This window comes from Schistocerca nitens, chromosome 1 (genome assembly GCF_023898315.1).
Source record: "Schistocerca nitens isolate TAMUIC-IGC-003100 chromosome 1, iqSchNite1.1, whole genome shotgun sequence".
NCBI classification, from domain to species: domain Eukaryota; kingdom Metazoa; phylum Arthropoda; class Insecta; order Orthoptera; family Acrididae; genus Schistocerca; species Schistocerca nitens.
This window is the reverse complement of record NC_064614.1, coordinates 302009449-302028424: the sequence shown is the minus strand read 5'-3', so window position 1 is coordinate 302028424 and position 18976 is coordinate 302009449. Positions and strand designations below refer to the sequence as shown.

At 38.1% G+C, this 18976-nt stretch overlaps 1 protein-coding gene across 1 annotated transcript in view; it reads left to right on the top strand.

Annotated features, from left to right (window-relative positions):
* Positions 1-2160: 2160 nt before the first annotated feature.
* LOC126235528 (RNA/RNP complex-1-interacting phosphatase) overlaps positions 2161-18976 on the top strand; it is a gene marked incomplete at its 3' end in the record, with an annotated part of 492423 nt that continues 475607 nt past the window's right edge. Inside the window, exon 1 of the mRNA XM_049944250.1 lies at positions 2161-2289. Within this exon, the coding sequence (XP_049800207.1) occupies positions 2270-2289 (20 nt within the window). The remainder of the gene's footprint in view (positions 2290-18976) is intronic.

Genomic DNA, 18976 nt, shown 5'->3' with positions numbered 1-18976 from the left:
TGGACAAGAAGAGAATAGAAGCTTTCGAAATGTGGTGCTACAGAAGAATGCTGAAGATAAGGTGGGTAGATCACGTAACTAATGAGGAGGTATTGAATAGGATTGGGGAGAAGAGAAGTTTGTGGCACAACTTGACTAGAAGAAGGGATCGGTTGGTAGGACATGTATTGAGGCATCAAGGGATCACAAATTTAGCATTGGAGGGCAGCGTGGAGGGTAAAAATCGTAGAGGGAGACCAAGAGATGAATACACTAAGCAGATTCAGAAGGATGTAGGTTGCAGTAGGTACTGGGAGATGAAGAAGCTTGCACAGGATAGAGTAGCATGGAGAGCTGCATCAAACCAGTCTCAGGACTGAAGACCACAACAACAACAACAACAGGAAACCCAAATCCACCGAGATAGAAATTGAAGATGCATATGATATTGTTGGGACAAGATTCAATATCATGTGTGGGCATAAAATTATAGTAGGATCTTTCAACTGACCACCGGACTCACCTCCTGGTGTAACTAAAAACTTTAAGGAAAATCTCATTTTGATTGTAGGTAAGTTCCCTAATCATGCTGCAATCATTGGGAGAGACTTTAATGACTTTAATCATCCAAAAATCAACTGGAATAATTATAGTTTTGTTAGTGGTGGATGTGACAAGACATCCTGGGGAACAATAGTCAGTCTTCCCATACAACTACCTAGAACAGGTACTTCAGCACCCCATTTGTGATGGGAATATATTACATTTAATGGCGACAGACAGACCCAACCTCTTTGAGGATGTCTACATTGAAACTAGTTTCAGTGACCATAAGACAGTTATAGCAATAATGAATACCAAAGCACGTAGGGCAACTAAAACAGGTAGAAAGATTGAAATGTTCAGTAAATTAGACAAAGAAGCAGTAGTGTCTTATCTCAATGACGATCTTGAAATTTTTAGCTCAGGTTAGGAAACAAGCAGAGGAACTATGGCTCAAGTTTAAATAAAGAGTTGACCACAGACTGGATCGATTATGTAGCTAGAACAACAGTTCATGATTGGAGAGACCTTCTATGGTATGTTTTCACTGGAAAGAAGCTTCTAAAGAAACAGGGACGACTGCACACACGTCTACAAGAAGGGGGCAGAAGTGTGCCACAAAACTATCACCCAATGTCCTTGATGTACAAACTTTTTAGAGTCTTGCAACATATGCTGAGCTCAAAAATAATGAAGTATCTCTAACATAAAGACCTCCTTGATATCAACCAGCACGGATTCCGAAAACAGTGATTATGTGAAACTTAGCTCGTACTTTTCTCACATAACATACTGAAAGCGTTGAGCAAGACATTCAGATTGATGCAGTATTCCATGGTTTTTGAAAAGCATTTGACTCTGTATAGTACCACATCTATGGTTATAATCAGAACTACGATCCTACGCAGCATCAAGCTAAATTAGTTACATGACTGAGTATTTATTGGGAGGGGGAGCACAGCATTTTATCTTGAATGGAAAGTCATAAAAAGGTGTAGAAGTAACTTCGGTGTGCCGCAGGGAAGTGTGTTGGAACCCAGTCTACAAAGGACGTTGATTACAAATCACTCACACGACGGCTGCCAGAATATTGCTCAGGTGTGGAACCAAACCACATAGTTCTAATAGGGGATTGTGAATGTATACAAAGAAGGGCAGCCCGAATGTTCACGTCTTACTGGTCTATCGGAGAGTGTCATAGAGATATTGAAAGAACTGGAGTGGCATACCCTTGAAAATAGACGGAAACTATATCGAGAAAGTCTGCTGACAAAATTTCGAGAACCAGCCTTAAGTGAAGACTTCAGGAATATACTACGCTTCTTTCAAACAGGGATCGCCAAGACAAAATTAATCACAGCACGGACAATCATTTAAACTATCATTCTTCCCGCGCTCCATATGTGAATGGAACAAAAGAAAAGACCTAATAACTGTTACAATGGGATGTGCCCTCTGCTATGCACTTCACAGTGGTCAGTGACTCGCGGACTATAGATGTCTAGATGTAGATAAAGAGATAGACAATATCTCTTTGGATGTAGATTAGATGACAAAGATTCTTTGTACCATTTTCGCGGGTCACGAGAGGTAGATCAATCGATCTTGTAATAGTATCGATAGTAATATCATCAACAAAAATTTTGCATCTATGTGATGAGCAGTGTAGCCAACATGTAATGTTATCAAAATTGTTTTCATTGAACAGTTTTATTCTGCAACTTAAAATTGTGATATAAAGTACAAGATGAACCAAGTTCCAGACAGGTGAGCTTGTAATTGATATAACTGCGAGAAAATAGCATTATGTTACCTTATTTGCTGAAAGTGGTTTTGGTACATGCGTGCTCACGTGGTTTGTAGAGTATGACTAAGTTTTGGTGGTGTACTCGTGTATGTCGATTAAGTTACAATCGTACTCTCACAATGACCGCAACTTTGACAAACCTACTAATCCAAAAGGAGCTCCGTGTCGTTTCACCTACTTCTTCGGTCCTAATATAGTGAAAGATATTTGACAGTTTGTTTGGGTGTTTGTTTTTCATTTGAGACGAGTGTGATAAAGTATATGTGAAATTGTAACAAACATGTAGCAATATTCCTATCGTTTTCTCTTCAAAATTTTTAAGCAAGCGTAAATCATGGAATGCCGTTCCGCGTAGGCCTACACAAAACTATGCACGTTGTTTACAGAAATTTGTGTTTTTTTTTAAATCTTTGTACATTCAAATCAATTACAAATTGACGTGTCTTAAGCAATAAAATGTCTTTATCTACTTTTACGGAGAATATGTTGGTTAATAGCAGTGTCAACGTCGAGGAGAGATACTACACATATGAATGCCCCTCATTTGGTCAGTAGCTTGTCTGCCACATAAAATGTTCTCAGGATTTGCCCAGATGACTATATGTCTGATCACAGTATCGGGAAATTCGAAAAAAAAGAAACATTAACTAAAGGCCTCATCTTCAAGGCTAGAAATATGTACAATGTTTATGAATATTTACAGTAGTCACAGTATCCAAACAAATACCATACCCAGCAGACATTCCATATTCTGACAAAGTTGCATCACGCTTTTAAAGCTACCAAAAGCTTCTACAATTCTAATGATGACGTCCAAGGACCAAACATTGTCTCTGAACAGTGGATCTACTGTAGTAGAACATGTGACTGAAAAATTAAGTTTATCTAAATAAATTGATTTGTGTCATATCTTAACGTCTTACGTTATCGCCATATTTAACATATTAAAACAGCAAGGTAAATTCAGAAAGCCTATATAGATGTGTGAAAGGCTCACACAAGTATTTCCTTGCATATAATGTAAATAAGTCATACGTAAACTACAAAAAGAGCTTGGAAGTTCACTATGTAACTTTTACCCCTATGTATATAAAAACTGTCTTGTGAATAGTAAGAGTGCAGGAGAGCCATACATATTACAGCTGTGTCATCACCATTAACACAATATTGTGTCTTTGTCATCACCATCAACCCTAAAAGATATTTGTGTTTGCTTAGTAGTCCTGTCACCAAGTTATAAATATTGGTATTGTGCACATTATTGTCAAGGAAGAAACAGTAAAAGTTCTTTAGAATTAACAAGAAAAATTAAAGATAATAGAACCACAATATTTTTCCATATTTATAAATTGTAATCAAGTTGAAACAACTACATTTCCTTAAAGGGAATATGTTAGGATAATATTCATCTCTATTAGAATTGCACAACATATATAATTTTCGTAAGATGGTTGAATCATTCTGATGCTCTTTCTATTATAAAAACTAGAAGGTGAATGTAAATTAGTAGTTCGACGTGTACAGTATTATGAAGAGAGTAAATAGTGATCTACAAGGAAAAAGGAGGTATCCGATTCTCAGCTTTGTTATTCTACTGTTGTCTGAGTACATGGATTAGGCTTAGGCTTACAGCCCATTATGTCTTCAGCGAAGCCATTTGTTCATCAGTTCTCCTAAATATCCCTTTGCTACTGTTTTGCATTAATTACTTTGTTAAGTAATCTGTCGTTCCAGTGAAACTTCCTGGCAGATTAAAACAGTGTGCCGGACCGAGACTCTAACTCGGGACCTTTGCCTTTCGCGGGCAAGTGCTCTACCAACTGAGCTACCCAAGCACGACTCACGCCCCGTTCTCACAGCTTTAATTCCACCAGTACCTCGTCTCCTACCTTCCAAGCTTCAGCTGTGAGGACGGGGCGTGAGTCGTGCTTGGGTAGCTCAGTTGGTAGAGCACTTGCCCGTGATAGGCAAAGGTCCCGAGTTCGAGTCTCGGTCCGGCACACAGTTTTAATCTGCCAGGACGTTTCATATCGACGCACACTCCGCTGTAGAGTGAAAATTTCATTATGTCTTCCCATTGTTTCCATTTTGTTTATTTTTGCTTTATCTTTTTGTTTTCGCTTTTAATATTAAGTAGTTCTCATACAGTATTTTTATATTTGATCACTGACTTTTAACAGTCTTCTTCTTTTGTCTTTCCTAATGTAAAGGATTCACTTCCATATATTAGAATATCGCTTCTCGTTTCTTTGTAAAATTTTAACTTTGTGTCATTCCTTGTTACACAGTATTCTGTGTATTGTCTGCACATCATTTCTGACTTTTTAGTGATATTGTTTTCAAATACATAGTTAATATCACAGCTTAACAGGAACAATCTAATATCTGTACTATTGATTCTTCATCTAGTACAGTTTTGGAGTCAACTAGAAAATTTCCTTTGAACTTTATTTTTTATTTATTTAATTTTTGTTTTATTTTTAATTGTGTTTACTGAAATTTTTAGATGGCAATTTTTAGCTATTTGATTTAGGTGATATATTACAAACTGGAGGTCATTTTGTGAATAGTTATTTGGTCATCAGCAAAGAACAGAGTATTTACATGGAAAATATCTTTGTTAATGACCAAATATTCTGGATCTCTTGTTTTTGTGTAAGTGTGAAGTACTTGTACGCACAGGAAAAGCAGCCAGCAGAAAATGTGTATTTGCAGAACATACTGTAGGGATGCCACACCCCCTGCTCAAGTTTTTGTTAATTGTTGTGGAAATCAGCTATTGTGTATTAAGGACTGTCACGTCTTTCCTGAGAAAGGGAAATTTAAGGAATGAAGGTTATCAAACAGTTTTTCCCATAGGCTAGTTTATTTATGAACATTTAAGTAGTAAACAGTTGGATTTGACCATCCTCTGTTGTACTTCCTCAAAAACTTGCAATGAATGGAATGCTTTTTTCCTCTATGCTTTTTAAAATATCACACAGACATTGGTCTTCCTTTGTTGTTCATTTCTTGTATCCTCTTCCATCAGTGAAAATAAACGTACATTTGTCCACAGTGGCTGCAATGTAACAGAAAATAAGCTTTTACAGTTGTAACACACATTATCACTGTTAGTGGGACACTTTATTGTAATATGCTTTGAATTTACACTTGTCATTGCTTTTGGAAAATTCCAGTTTCCTTTTTAGCCATATGCCATCATCTAGTATTGTTGAATAGTATGTGGCTCAGAGGGGAAAGTGCTAAACCAAGAATCCAGTTGTACAGCACTCAATCACAGGACTATTCTATTATTTTTATTTGCCACTTATTGAATTTTACATTTCTGACAATGATTTGTTAATGTGAAACATGTCAAGCTGCACCAGAGTTCAGAATGTACGTTTTAACTGTAGGGTTCCATATAGGCTAATTGTGGATGTTGGAGGAAGGCAACCGAATTCTTTCTCCAATAGGACCTTGCCTAGCAAACCTTTGCTTTTTTATTGTTAGCTGCTCAGGAATAAGCCTCTTCCAGATGTTATACATAACTTGATCTACCACATTTAGCTTGTGGTTGGAGTGTACATTCTGTATGTTTGTCCAGTTGAGTGAAAGGAAAGACCAGCTTAAATTACATTCTTACTAATATTGAAAGCTGTAAGTTGTGCTTTTATGGTCCTGTGTCTGAATTCAACTAACATATACAAGACTACATATAATTGTGTCCGTGGTGATAATAAGAAACAGAAGTTTGAGATTTTCAATTACAAAAAGTTTGCAGTGTTTTTTAAGCCAAGTTGTCTTTATATACCCACTCCAGAATTAATGCTGTCATTTGAATCATTTGTATCTTTATATACCCATGAAATTAAATTATGTGTATGGTACATTTGTAAAAAACAGCTTCTTTGTTTAGTGTTGGTAACTGAAATAATCCTTTACCTTATTGTCAGGTAGCTTCTGTTGTGATGGAATGCACATTCTGGATATATTGCTTGATGTCACATCTTCCTTTGGGTTCTCTGAAAGGTAGTGAAACTGCTTTACTTGGCCTTACAGAAGCGTCTGATTCCACCCATCAACTTTGACCCATGCCATCATCAGTATGGCAGAAACGGCTATTTCCAATGTCTACAAAATGACAACATTAAAGTCACTACATACACATACCAACAAACAAGAACAAAAATAAAAGTGCCACAATAATGTCTCACTCAAAAAATAAAATGAAACAAATGGGACAACCATGGAAATTGGTGGTTTGGGGCAGGGACAAGTAATTATACAACAATGAAAGAACACTGCACCATCCCAAAACAAATAATATAAAAAAAATTAGTTTGCAGCACTCTGCTACACCAACAAACCCACAGGTGTTGAACATTTCCCTTGGCCTTTAAGCTCACCCACAGCAACTGATACCAAAAAATCATCCACAATTCCAAAAAGTGAAATCAAATATTTCCTTTGACCTATATATCTCAACCGCAGCTATCGATCTTGGACCGTAACGATACACTCATGAACTTCACTGTCATATCCATACCCAACAGAAAAGTGCTTAAAAATTAAGACTTCTTTATGCACAACAAACGTTGAACTAATCAGACCTAATGAAAATGCCAAACACATAAACAAACAAACAAAATTAATAACTCACTGAAAACACTTCCACAACCTATGGTACCGCACCAACTACCTAAACTCAAACAAACTCAGTACCACTCATTAAACTCAGCATGTCCACATCCACCACCAGAGGGCACCATAAGATACAACCACACAACTTCTACAAACACAGCCAACTCAAAAACTCCGTGCTGTAATGACATCACACACCACAACAGACAAGTGGACTCCAGTGCATCCATTGACCCCATTATTCTTTTAACAGCCTAGCAGCTGTAGGGCCGTTGATCTCCCCTTCTCAGTATGCAGATGACTTCTGCATTTTGTATTGCTCCTCCAGTACTGGTGTTGCTGAGCAGCACCTACAGGGAGCCATTCACAAGGCGCAGTCCACAGCTTCCAGTTTTCAGCCACTAAGTCGTGTGTCATACATTTCTGTCGGCGTCGTGCCATTCATCCAGAACCTTAACTTTATCTTCATGACGATCCACTCTCTCTGAACTGGAGTCCTTCCCTTTACCACCTCTACTTGAGGTCCATTGACCTACACTTCCATGTTGTACACTTTGGCTGAAGCTTTGTCTGTACCTTTTGCATGGCCCTAAGGACTCCGTTAACCCCGCCACTCTCCGCTGTCACTTCTCGATTCTTGGCATGTTCTGGGTCTCTGAAGTTGTTTACACCGATGGCTGATGGTAATGCTGGCTTCGCCTATGTCCGCAGACGCCATATTGAACAGCATTCCTTGCCCACTGGCTGCAGTGTATTCACTGCAGAGCTTGTGGCCATATCTCGTGCACTTCAGTACATCCGTTCCTGTTCTGGTGAGTCATTTCTTCTGAGGTCTGACTTCCTGAGCAGCTTACAAGCTATCGACCAGGGCTACCATCGCCATCCTTTGGTAGTGAACATCCAAGAGGCCTTCTCTGCCCTGGAATGGTCCAGTCATTCAGTGGTACGGATTCCTAGGCAAAGAACATTCTGACGGCCTGGCCAAACAGTCTATGTGGAAAACACTCCTGGAGATGAGCATCTCTGAAACTGACCTGCGTTCTGCCTTATGCCGCAAGGTTATTTGACTTTGGGAGACAGAGTGGCATAAAAGTATGCACAGCAAACTGCGTGTCATTAAGGAGACTGTGAATGTGTGGAAGTCTTCCCTGTGGGCTTCTCACAGGGAATCAGTTGTCCTTTGTTGACTCTGCATTCGGCGTACGTGGCTCACACATGGTTACCCCCTCCGTCGCGAGGACCCACCTCAGTGTCGCTGTGGCTCCCAAATGACAGTCGCCCACCTCTTGCTGGACTGCCCACTTTTAGCCAATCTGTGGCGGACTTTTCGGTGTTGGGTGACAATGCCTCAACAGCAGCTTTAGTTTTACAGTTTATTTGTGAGGCTGGGTTTTATCATTTGATCTAAGTTTTAGCACATTACTTTGTCCCACTCTGTTCTCCACCTTAGGGCTTTTAGGGTGGAGGTTTTAATGTGTTGCAGAGTGGCTTGATTCTCCTTTTTTATTCTCATGGTCATCCAGCTATGGTAATCTGCTTCCTTGTTTTTTTATCTTTTCTCCCTGCTTCTCACATCTCTCTCACGTTTTCTTGTCCGGTTTTGTCCATTGTAGTGTTTGTTGTCCTTCTGTCATTCTTCTGGTTCTTCCTTTCTCCTTATCTGTTCTTTGTTTTCTTCTTTCCCTTGGGTAATTGTTCTACTGGTAAAAAGGGTGTGATGACCTTCCAGTTTCGTCCCTTTCCCCCCCGTTTTTAACCAACCTACCCATTACTCTTGAAATTAAACCCAAAGGTGAGCACTGTTTAGAAGTCTTTCTATCATTTCTACAGTTGTTAAATTTGTTCAATGAGGCTTGTTTCTCCTTAGCAAACTCAAAACCTAAACATTTATGCCCTGCAGGAATAAATCTGTCATTTCCCCTGAATCAGCCATTTTAATTGTTTCTAAATGAACAGTGAGAATGTAATTGTGGATGATCTCACCTGTCTGTGTTGAGTCCAAGTGTTTGCTATGTTAGTGATAACATGGTAACAGCATCCAATTATTTTGTAACCAAGTTGCTCTATGTTAGGTTTAGTCGGGCTCCCTGTCCTTTGTAAACCTTTCCTTACAGGGGCTGGCTGTGCTTTCTGATGACACACAGCATTTTCTGCTGGTTGGACCCACCATGAAATTACAAGCAATTACTGCCAGGAAGTGTGCATACTTAGAATAATGGTGTACCCTTTACACCTGCTGCTGTATGATGTATCTCAAGAAGCTTCCCTATTGTTTCCTTCCCCCAAAAAGTTTAGCACACAATGTGCTACGCAATTCTGTTAGCACCTGCCCATGGTGTTGTGTTACGGAGAACTTAATTTTCACGCAGCACTGAAAGACCTGAGTCGAAACAAGGCCCCGGGAGTAGACAACATTCCATTAGAACTACTGATGGCCTTGGGAGAGCCAGTCATGACAGAACTCTACCATCTGGTGAACAAGATGTATGAGACAGGCGAAATACCCACAGACTTCAAGAAGAATATAATAATTCCAATCCTAAAGAAAGCAGGTGTTGACAGATGTGAAAATTACCGAATTATCAGTTTAATAAGTCACAGCTGCAAAATACTAACGCGAATTGTTTACAGACGAATGGAAAAACTGGTAGAAGCGGACCTCGGGGAAGATCAGTTTGGATTCCGTAGAAATGTTGGAACACGTGAGGCAATACTAACCTTATGACTTATCTTAGAAGAAAGATTAAGAAAAGGCAAACATACGTTTCTAGCATTTGTAGACTTAGAGAAAGCTTTTGACAACGTTAACTGGAATACTCTCTTTCAAATTCGGAAGGTGGCAGGGGTAAAATACAGGGAGCGAAAGGCTATTTACAATTTGTACAGAAACCAGATGGCAGTTATAAGAGTCGAGGTGCATGAAAGGGAAGCAGTGGTTGGGAAAGGAGTGAGACAGGGTTGTAGCCTCTCCCCGATGTTATTCAATCTGTATATTGAGCAAGCAGTAAAGGAAACAAAAGAAAAATTCGGAGTAGGTATTAAAATTCATGGAGAAGAAGTAAAAACTTTGAGGTTCGCCGATGACATTGTAATTCTGTCAGAGACAGCAAAGGACTTGGAAGAGCAGTTGAACGGAATGGACAGTGTCTTGAAAGGAGGATATAAGATGAACATCAACAAAAGCAAAACGAGGATAATGGAATGTAGTCAAATTAAATCGGGTGATGCTGAGGGGATTAGATTAGGAAATGAGACACTTAAAGTAGTAAAGGAGTTTTGCTATTTAGGGAGTAAAATAACTGATGATGGTCGAAGTAGAGAGGATATAAAATGTAGACTGGCAATGGCAAGGAAATCGTTTCTGAAGAAGAGAAATTTGTTAACATCGAGTATAGATTTAAGTGTGAGGAAGTCGTTTCTGAAAGTATTTGTATGGAGTGTAGCCATGTATGGAAGTGAAACATGGACGATAACCAGTTTGGACAAGAAGAGAATAGAAGCTTTTGAAATGTGGAGCTACAGAAGAATGCTGAAGATAAGGTGGGTAGATCACGTAACTAATGAGGAGGTATTGAATAGGATTGGGGAGAAGAGAAGTTTGTGGCACAACTTGACTAGAAGAAGGGATCGGTTGGTAGGACATGTTTTGAGGCATCAAGGGATCACAAATTTAGCATTGGAGGGCAGCGTGGAGGGTAAAAATCGTAGAGGGAGACCAAGAGATGAATACACTAAGCAGATTCAGAAGGATGTAGGTTGCAGTAGGTACTGGGAGATGAAGAAGCTTGCACAGGATAGAGTAGCATGGAGAGCTGCATCAAACCAGTCTCAGGACTGAAGAGCACAACAACAACAACTTTTGTCTTTTAAAAATATATCAACAATAAGCACCTTGGTACTACAGCAAAGCCATTCTCAACCTTTGACACCCCCTCCTGTTCACCTTTGCTTGTGGATACTGCTTAGTGGAAAGTTTGTAGTGATTTACAATATAGTGATCACTACCCAATTTTGAATCCCCAATTGAAAAAAAAAAATGATTGTCGAAAGATAATAACCAAGCATTAGAAGTTTAAGAGGACCGAATGGACAATCTACAGCCAGTTGGTTGCGCTTGTAAACCACAGCAGTATTCAAAATATGTTGGCACACATTACCAATATGATTTAATAAGCTGCTGATATATGTATATATACTCCATATTCTAAACAGACAGCATGTTCGTTATGAAATGAGGCATGCTGCTGTGCAATGGGGCAACTGTGCAGCTCAATGAAGGTTCAGATTCAGACCATCAGTAGAAAACATTGCAGTTCTTTGTTTTCCAAGAGTAAAAGCACATTGAGATCATGGCAGAAGTTTAGTCAATTATTATTTCTCAAAAGACATGACAATAAGCTGTTTAATCAGAAGTATCTTCGGCAGAGACCTCAAGGGACAGAACAGTTAGACAAATTGGACTCCATGGTCACAGTGATCTCTTTAAAATCTCTCTTTAAAATTAATTAACCAGCAGCGTCTCACAACTTCTAACATCTGCCCACTACTAGGTCTCTCTCGATGCTGAATTTTCATTGGTGGTAGTTGACTGTGTATGTGCAGTGTCACAAGTACAGTGACAAACAAAAGACTCCAGGGTCACAAAATGGGCTAAATCCAAGGCATTAGATGTTCTGCAGTGCATGATGACTGGCACAAATGGCAGCTGTATAGGGGAGATATTGCTAATCCCCACACTCACAGGTTGAGGGTCCACTAGTGTATTACCACTTTTCAAGATTTACTTTACACTGTCCACCACCAGTTTGCAATCTGTTGAGGGACTTTCAGATAGACCAGTTCTCATTGTGACCAGGAGGTAGTTCTTCTCTAACCTGGAGGAGCATTCTCTACTCTCTTTTTCCGCATGTCTAGCATTTGCATTGTATTTTTGTAGTTGACATAGACTCTTACAAAACTTTTTCTGGATTTCAAACATGACAGTGCTAGCAAGAGGGCAAACAGCTGGTGAATATCAGAGGTCAAAGATCTACATCCGTCTGCTTGGACAGTTGCTAATCACCTGATGTCTGGTGGAGCTATGCCTACTAGTACATGTATACCAGACAGGTGCTGCATATTCACCCACATAATAGCACAACGCCAATGTTGAAGTTCAGGTAGTGGCTAGTTGTGCAACCCAGTTAGATCCCCATAATTTCTGTATGATATTATACCTTGTGTATACTTTCATGTTAGTGTTGTGACAATGCATTTTATAGGTTAAGGTGTGGTCTAAGCTCCCCCCACCCCCCACTCCCCAGGTATTTTGGGGAAAAGGAATGTTGAAGTTGAGTGCTATTCCTGAAATATTTAGTTGTTTGGTGGCCTGTCTGCTTTTGAAGTGAAAAGCACGTATTTGTATCTTGGTTAGATTATGCCTTAAGTTGTTATTTTTGTAGGACTATCCTAATTCATCTAATGCTTCAGACAGGTTGTTTTCAACATCATGGAAATACTTTCCCTGGTTGCCAATGTGAGACCATCTGCATACAGAAAATTTTTGGTGTATAGTTGAAGTGGATGGTCACTGATATATATATTAAAGAGTGTAGGGACTAGAAAACTGCCCTGACGTAGCCCATTGCTCTGTAGTCTCCATCTACTGTGCTGTCCTTGAAACTCTGTGAAGCATCTTCTGTTGCTAAGAAAGTTGGCAATTAATGTGGTTAAGATAGAATCATTGTGATGTCACAGAATTTTTTCAGGAATAATTTATGATTTACAATGTTACATGCGGCAGACGGGTCAACAAAGGCTACAATGGTGCTCATATGTGATTCAGAACCTTCTTAGAAGACTGAGGATCTGTAAAGCGCAACTTTTACAAGGTATGAGCACAGTCAATTGATTCTGTCAAATGGCTCAGAATTATTCTCTCCAGGATTTTATAGAGGTGGCAAAGAAGAGAGATCACACGGCACGTCTTATGATCGTCCTTTTTTTGGGTTTAAGGATGATGATGACATGAGCTTTTCTCCGGATTTTAGGCATCGTACCAGAGTGTAAGCAATTATTAAAAAGATCTAAAAGCAGCTGAAACTGTGTCCTCCATAAACATCTGTCTAATTGCTATTCATTGTGGACTTATTCTGTAATACAGTTTTTCTCTATCACGAGTTTGTAAAATTCTGATTTCATTTGAAAGTGAATTGTCTTCATCACTTGAAATTTTTTTCCCCAAAAGTTGTAAAATATATTGGATATGTTGGTTTCGAAACAGCCCAAGAAATTTTTACTAGCAGTAAATGAAACCACTTGTAATAGGATTCAGGATTCCAGTTCTTAGTTTCATAAAAATAGTGTGGAGAGAAACTGGCTTCTTAGCCATTCAATTTTGGGAATTGTGAACCGTTACATAATTTTAATTTCTTATTTATTTTATTTCTCATGGAAATGTCTTCCCAGCTCTGTTGAAGGAATCGCATAAAAACTTCACTGTCTGCCATGGTGTTGTAAGGTTGTGGGTGTTTCAGTGTTTTACATACAGCAGGGCCGTATTCAGTTGTGCTCATGAAATTTCATAAATAACTAGTTGTACTGTTTGTGTCCAGCATAGTAATGCCAAATTCTAAAACAGTTACTGACAATGTCTGTAATTTCTTTCTTGCATTTGCTTTCGAACGCAGTATTTGACAAACAAATAAAGAAAAAGATCAATTTATGAAAATGTAATGTAGTTGGATAGGTAGAAAATCAACTCACCAAGAGGTGACAGGAGAACACCCATCCAAACATATTAAAGTTTGCAGGCTTTAGGAGCCATGCACAAACTTTAATACCTTTTTTTTCCCTGCCACTTGGTGAGTAAATTTTTTATCTATCCAATTAAATTACATAAAATGTTGAAAAAGGCTATAAAAGTCACATGTATACAATTTAACACTTTAGGAGATGGCTGAATACTGTTTATATGTATGGGCAAGAGTGACCAGTAGATAATTGTGTAGCAAACAGATATGACCTGCTTACTCTGCAAGTTAACACAATGAAGGGGTTGGAAGATCTTTCCAGCCTGCTTATACTACTGAGTCATTGACATATGGTGATATGCTTCTGTGGTGAACACATTGTGAAAAAATCCGTATAAGACCATCCTGATTACTGTTTTCATTGAAAGTGTTGAATGAAAAGTTACATTGATTTTTTAATTTCTTTTCCCAAAATTAGCAATTAATCATATTGTCAAAATAATTAAATCTAGTCAGTTCAGAAGATTCTCAGTTAGAAAGAATCTGAAACCAGTTTGTTAAAAAAACATAGCTATGCTATTGCACATTTTATGTTAAGATCAATTGTTGGTGTACAGGAAATAAAAATGAAGCTTGCGGATGGTTTCATTTAATACTACCTTCATTCATAGAAAAAAAACATATATATTTAAACAAAAATTAGAAGAAACAATAACTCTCCTGTAACTACAGGTAGGACTTATACATACTCATCTACAGCTGCAGTTTTCATTTATTGTGGCTATGCTGAAATTTTCGTTATTGCTGTATGAATAAGCCAATAAAAGAGAAACAGGTTTATTCTGTGAAAAAAAAGTGACAGAAGATTTTGGGGAGTACACACTATGTGGATGTTCCAAAACATTTTTTTCCCCTGTCATTGTTTAGATGACTAAAGAAACACAAGGCACAGGAATTAAAATACCCTGATTATTTTGTTTAAATTAAACAAAATGACATTTTGTTTTTAAATAACTGTAAAATGTTGTTGCATAGTTGATGCCAGTAATGGCCCTCTTGTTATTTTAGAATCTGTAACTCCCATCTGTACTTTGAGGACTTTTAGAGTATTTGAGACAATTAGATTTAGATAATGTCAAAATGGCACTTGGGATTCAAGGGTTGCAGTGCTCCAATATCCTCTCCTCTGACACACACACACACACACACACACACACACACACACACACACACACACACACACACCTTGTAAGACTATGTTTTGACTGGCTTAATCAGTTTTCAGGAAACAAACAGTAAGGTTGACATAATCAAGCATACCAAATCAGAAATTATGGAAATGTCAGGAAACAGCAGTTTCATATGTACAGCCGGCAAGAACTCTGGAAATAAAGTACACCAAACAGAAATTCTTCCAACTTTCATACACACCATCACAACTCTCATTACATTATTCCTGTAACATATGTTGATTGCTCCAGCAAAGGAAAAGTAAATGGGAAGTTTTCACCTTCATTGTGCCTGGAAGGAAAGTGGCCAGGATATACTCCATTATCTACCGATGGCAATATATTTTTGGGATGTGGTGACCCACAGCTAGTGGATGTTTGGAAATATCGTGATGACTACCTTGAGCTACTGCTAAAATCTTTATTTAAACAACCAGTTTCAGTCGACTGACTAACATCAGCTTCTTAAAAGCATTTCCAGCATGGTACAGTACTAGGCTATATAAAGTTCTAGGCATTAGATAGGAAACCAAGAATTTGCTGTGTTATCACATCAATTATATCAGCAGTCATCTACAAATACATTCTGAAGCAAAAATGAGCACCACTGAGATCTCATGATAGGGTGTGCCTTGAGGGAGTTATCTTGAAGGAGATGAGTACGACTGACATTGGAGTGTGGAATTTTCAAAATTAGAATGTTATGGGTAAATTGGAAAATATGAGGGAAACAGAAGGATCGACTATATAATTGAATATAAATATTTCTTACCAGGTTGTTATAGGATGATAGTGGTAGCACCAACAAGTGATAAACATGTTGCTATTAAAATTAATAGGAAAGTGGGTAATATATCACATTACCATGACCACTACAGTGAGTAAGTTCTGTGGTGTCTGGGAAAAGTGATACATGTTAGAAAATGTCCAAAATAGATTTAAGTGCATCGCTGTGCACCTTCTTTGAATAAAGAAAGGTATGGTGTATGTGTTATGTTTCAGTTGCATGAAAGGAAATGCATTACCATGTGGCAGACAAATTTTTAGGTAAAGAGATTGTGTAACTTGCAGTTTAAGGATAAAATTGAGATACATCCCTTTACCCTGGTGCCACAGAATATTTCTTTGCAGGACTGAAATGGAATTAACATGAAATCTGTTCTACAGATTTAAATAATTAAATTGCTTATTAATTGTGGTGAAATAGAAAGACTATATTAGGAGAGTTTGGAGTTGATAAAATTTGATAAGAGGTATAAAAATCGAATACTGTTGTTGGCAAATATGCTGTGATAGTGGAGCGATGGAAAGAAAAAAATTATTTTGTGAATATGTACTGTTGGAAACCAAAATGTTTGAAGAAAAGCATTTGAGGCTGTAAACATGTAGCAAGGATTAGCATAGAATCAGTTACACATAAAATAAATGTAAATATTGAACTTTGTTGTGTGGTTATTTTATTTACTTATTATATATCTATCTATCTAACTATCCAGCAGTCACTGGTCCTGTAGATCATGCACTGCATCAACAGTCAGTCTCTACTGCATTCTGTCTGTAGCTGTTTCCACCCAGTTGACTACATTCAAAGCTTCTGCATCTTTCCTTAGGTTATCTTGGTCTAAAAATGTTTAATTTTTTTTACATGTTTTGGCCAACAAAAGCTTGCATAGGAAGCCATGGCTCATGCATATGGATTACATTATCTGCCGTCTGGAGTCGTCTGCTCTTTTGTTATTGTAAAACGTTGGGCTGGTTCATGATTGATCTCATAAGTTTCATTATTCTTTCTTGTTCCCCAAGTATCTCCATCCCTCACAGGGCCCCAGATTCTTCTCATCACCTTTCTTTCAAATGTTAGAAGCTTTTGCATCTCCATTTTAGTTAGTGCCCAGCTTTCTGAACCATAGAGGACACTGGAATATAAAGGCTTTATAGATCTTCATTATCACAGCACGTGATACGGCTTTAGACTTGAATGTATCTCTGTGGGCTTATAGACGTCTGGAACCAGTAGAAATTCTTCCCAGGTACTTGAACTGATCAGCAAACTTGAACTTACCTATCAGCTATGAAGTTTTCATGTGCATATTTATTTCTGCTTACTCGCACACGATTTTCCTTCTCTTTTCCAATGTTCCTCAAGAATTATCCTAAGAACTAACTCATTGTCAGTAGTTAAACAGTTCGGACAGAATCCAGTCTGATAATCTCCCATAATATTTTCTGCGCATAGTTTTAGCTTTTCTAAAATAATTGTAGAAAGGGGCCATGTTAAGTAAACTGATTCCTCGGTAGTTAGAGCAATGCATCTTGCTTCCTTTCTTGCCTGTTGAGCAAGTGATTGCTGTCTTCCAGCTATCTCTGTGATCTGCTTCCTCAGTATTTCAGCATTTCTGCATAGACCATATCCTCTCCTGGCACTTTATTGCTTTTCTGCTTTATGGCTGTCACTGTATCTTCCTCCCTGATCAGTTTCTGCCTCATTTGTTTTTTCTTCGTTTTCTTTGAAATATGACTGGGTTAGGGCACTTGAGTCGCTTGCTGAAATATTCTTTCTGTTGCTCTAAGACCGATTCAGCGTCCACAATAATGTTCTGTTTTTTGTGATTGATATATTGAACTCTCGCATTGGACCCTTTTCCTGGAAGAATCTCCCACAGTCTGGGTTTCAGCTGCTCAGTTCCACATTTTCAAGAACTTTTGTTAGGTATTTTCTCAATTCATTTCTCGGTTCTTTTGATGTCTCTCTGCTCACTCCAAGGTGTATATCTTCAGTGTTTCATTATCTCTATCCTGTGCCATAACTGGCATGCTTTCTTACTCCTCTCACCTACATCTCTGGATTCCTCATGCCCACCTTTTGAAAATATTACAACGTAGTAGCATGCTTTATATTTTAAAATTTGGAAAAAAATGATTTCTTATGTTCATCTTCTGAAAATATTGCAATCTAGTAGCATACTTCATATTTTAAAATTTGGAAAAAAATATTTCTTGTTTTTAATGATTTCTTATACCAGATGTCACAGTTTTTTGGAATTTTTCAGTAAAACTTAACCCAAAAATTTAAGTCTTTAGTAGTGAATGTAGCTTTTTCCAACAAATGTCATATCCATGCTTCCAGGTTCAAGACCTTTCTTCTGCATCTGTATATCTTTAAAAAGTATGTTGTGACTAAACCTTAGTGACAGTTAAGCAAATTAGCCTTTTTAATTTTTTTGTGGTGGTTATAAAGCACCCTTTCTTTCTGTGTACACATTATGGAAAATGCGTTGGCATTGCTAAGATTGTGCTAAAAGATATTTTCAGCTTCTGGACCCTACTTATACATCAGTCTCTGTTTCAAAAAGGATGCTATTAATAAAAGTGAACAACAATCAAGGCCATTTTTTTGTGAGGGCATAAAGCTCCCCATGGTAGTAAGATTTGTGGAAAATACAGTGTTATTATTAGTGTTAAACCAGCTTCTTTTTCCCATTTTTTTCTTACTTAGTACTTTATTTGCAGCATCTCTCATGGCTGTCTTCAAAGTGTGCCACACTTTCTCCACATTTTCATCATCATCTACATTTTGTAGCACATCAAAATGAATATTTATTTCTAATTCAGACTCTCCACTTTCTCCTCACTCTTTAGTTTTGCCATGTCATACTCTTGGGTTTCCATTTTATGTCTAATTTTATTTGCACCAAGAAATGGTCAGTTCCACACTCCACCCCTCATCGGGCTATGACATCTTTCATCATTTGCCCATGCTGCATGTCTATCATTACATGATCTGATTGATGATTTTTCCATCGTGTAAGCACTATGTTTGTACATGAATTACTGAGCAGGATAGCACAGTGGTTAGTACACTGGACTCACATCTGCGGGATGACAGTTCAAACCCACATCCGGCCATCCTGATTTATGTTTTCTGTGATTTCCCTAAATCGCTTAAGGCTAATTTCGGGATGGTTCCTTCAAAAGGCCATGGCAAATTTTCTTTCACATCCTTGCCTAATTCAAGCTTGTGCTACACCTATAATGACCTTGCTGTCGATGGGACATTAACC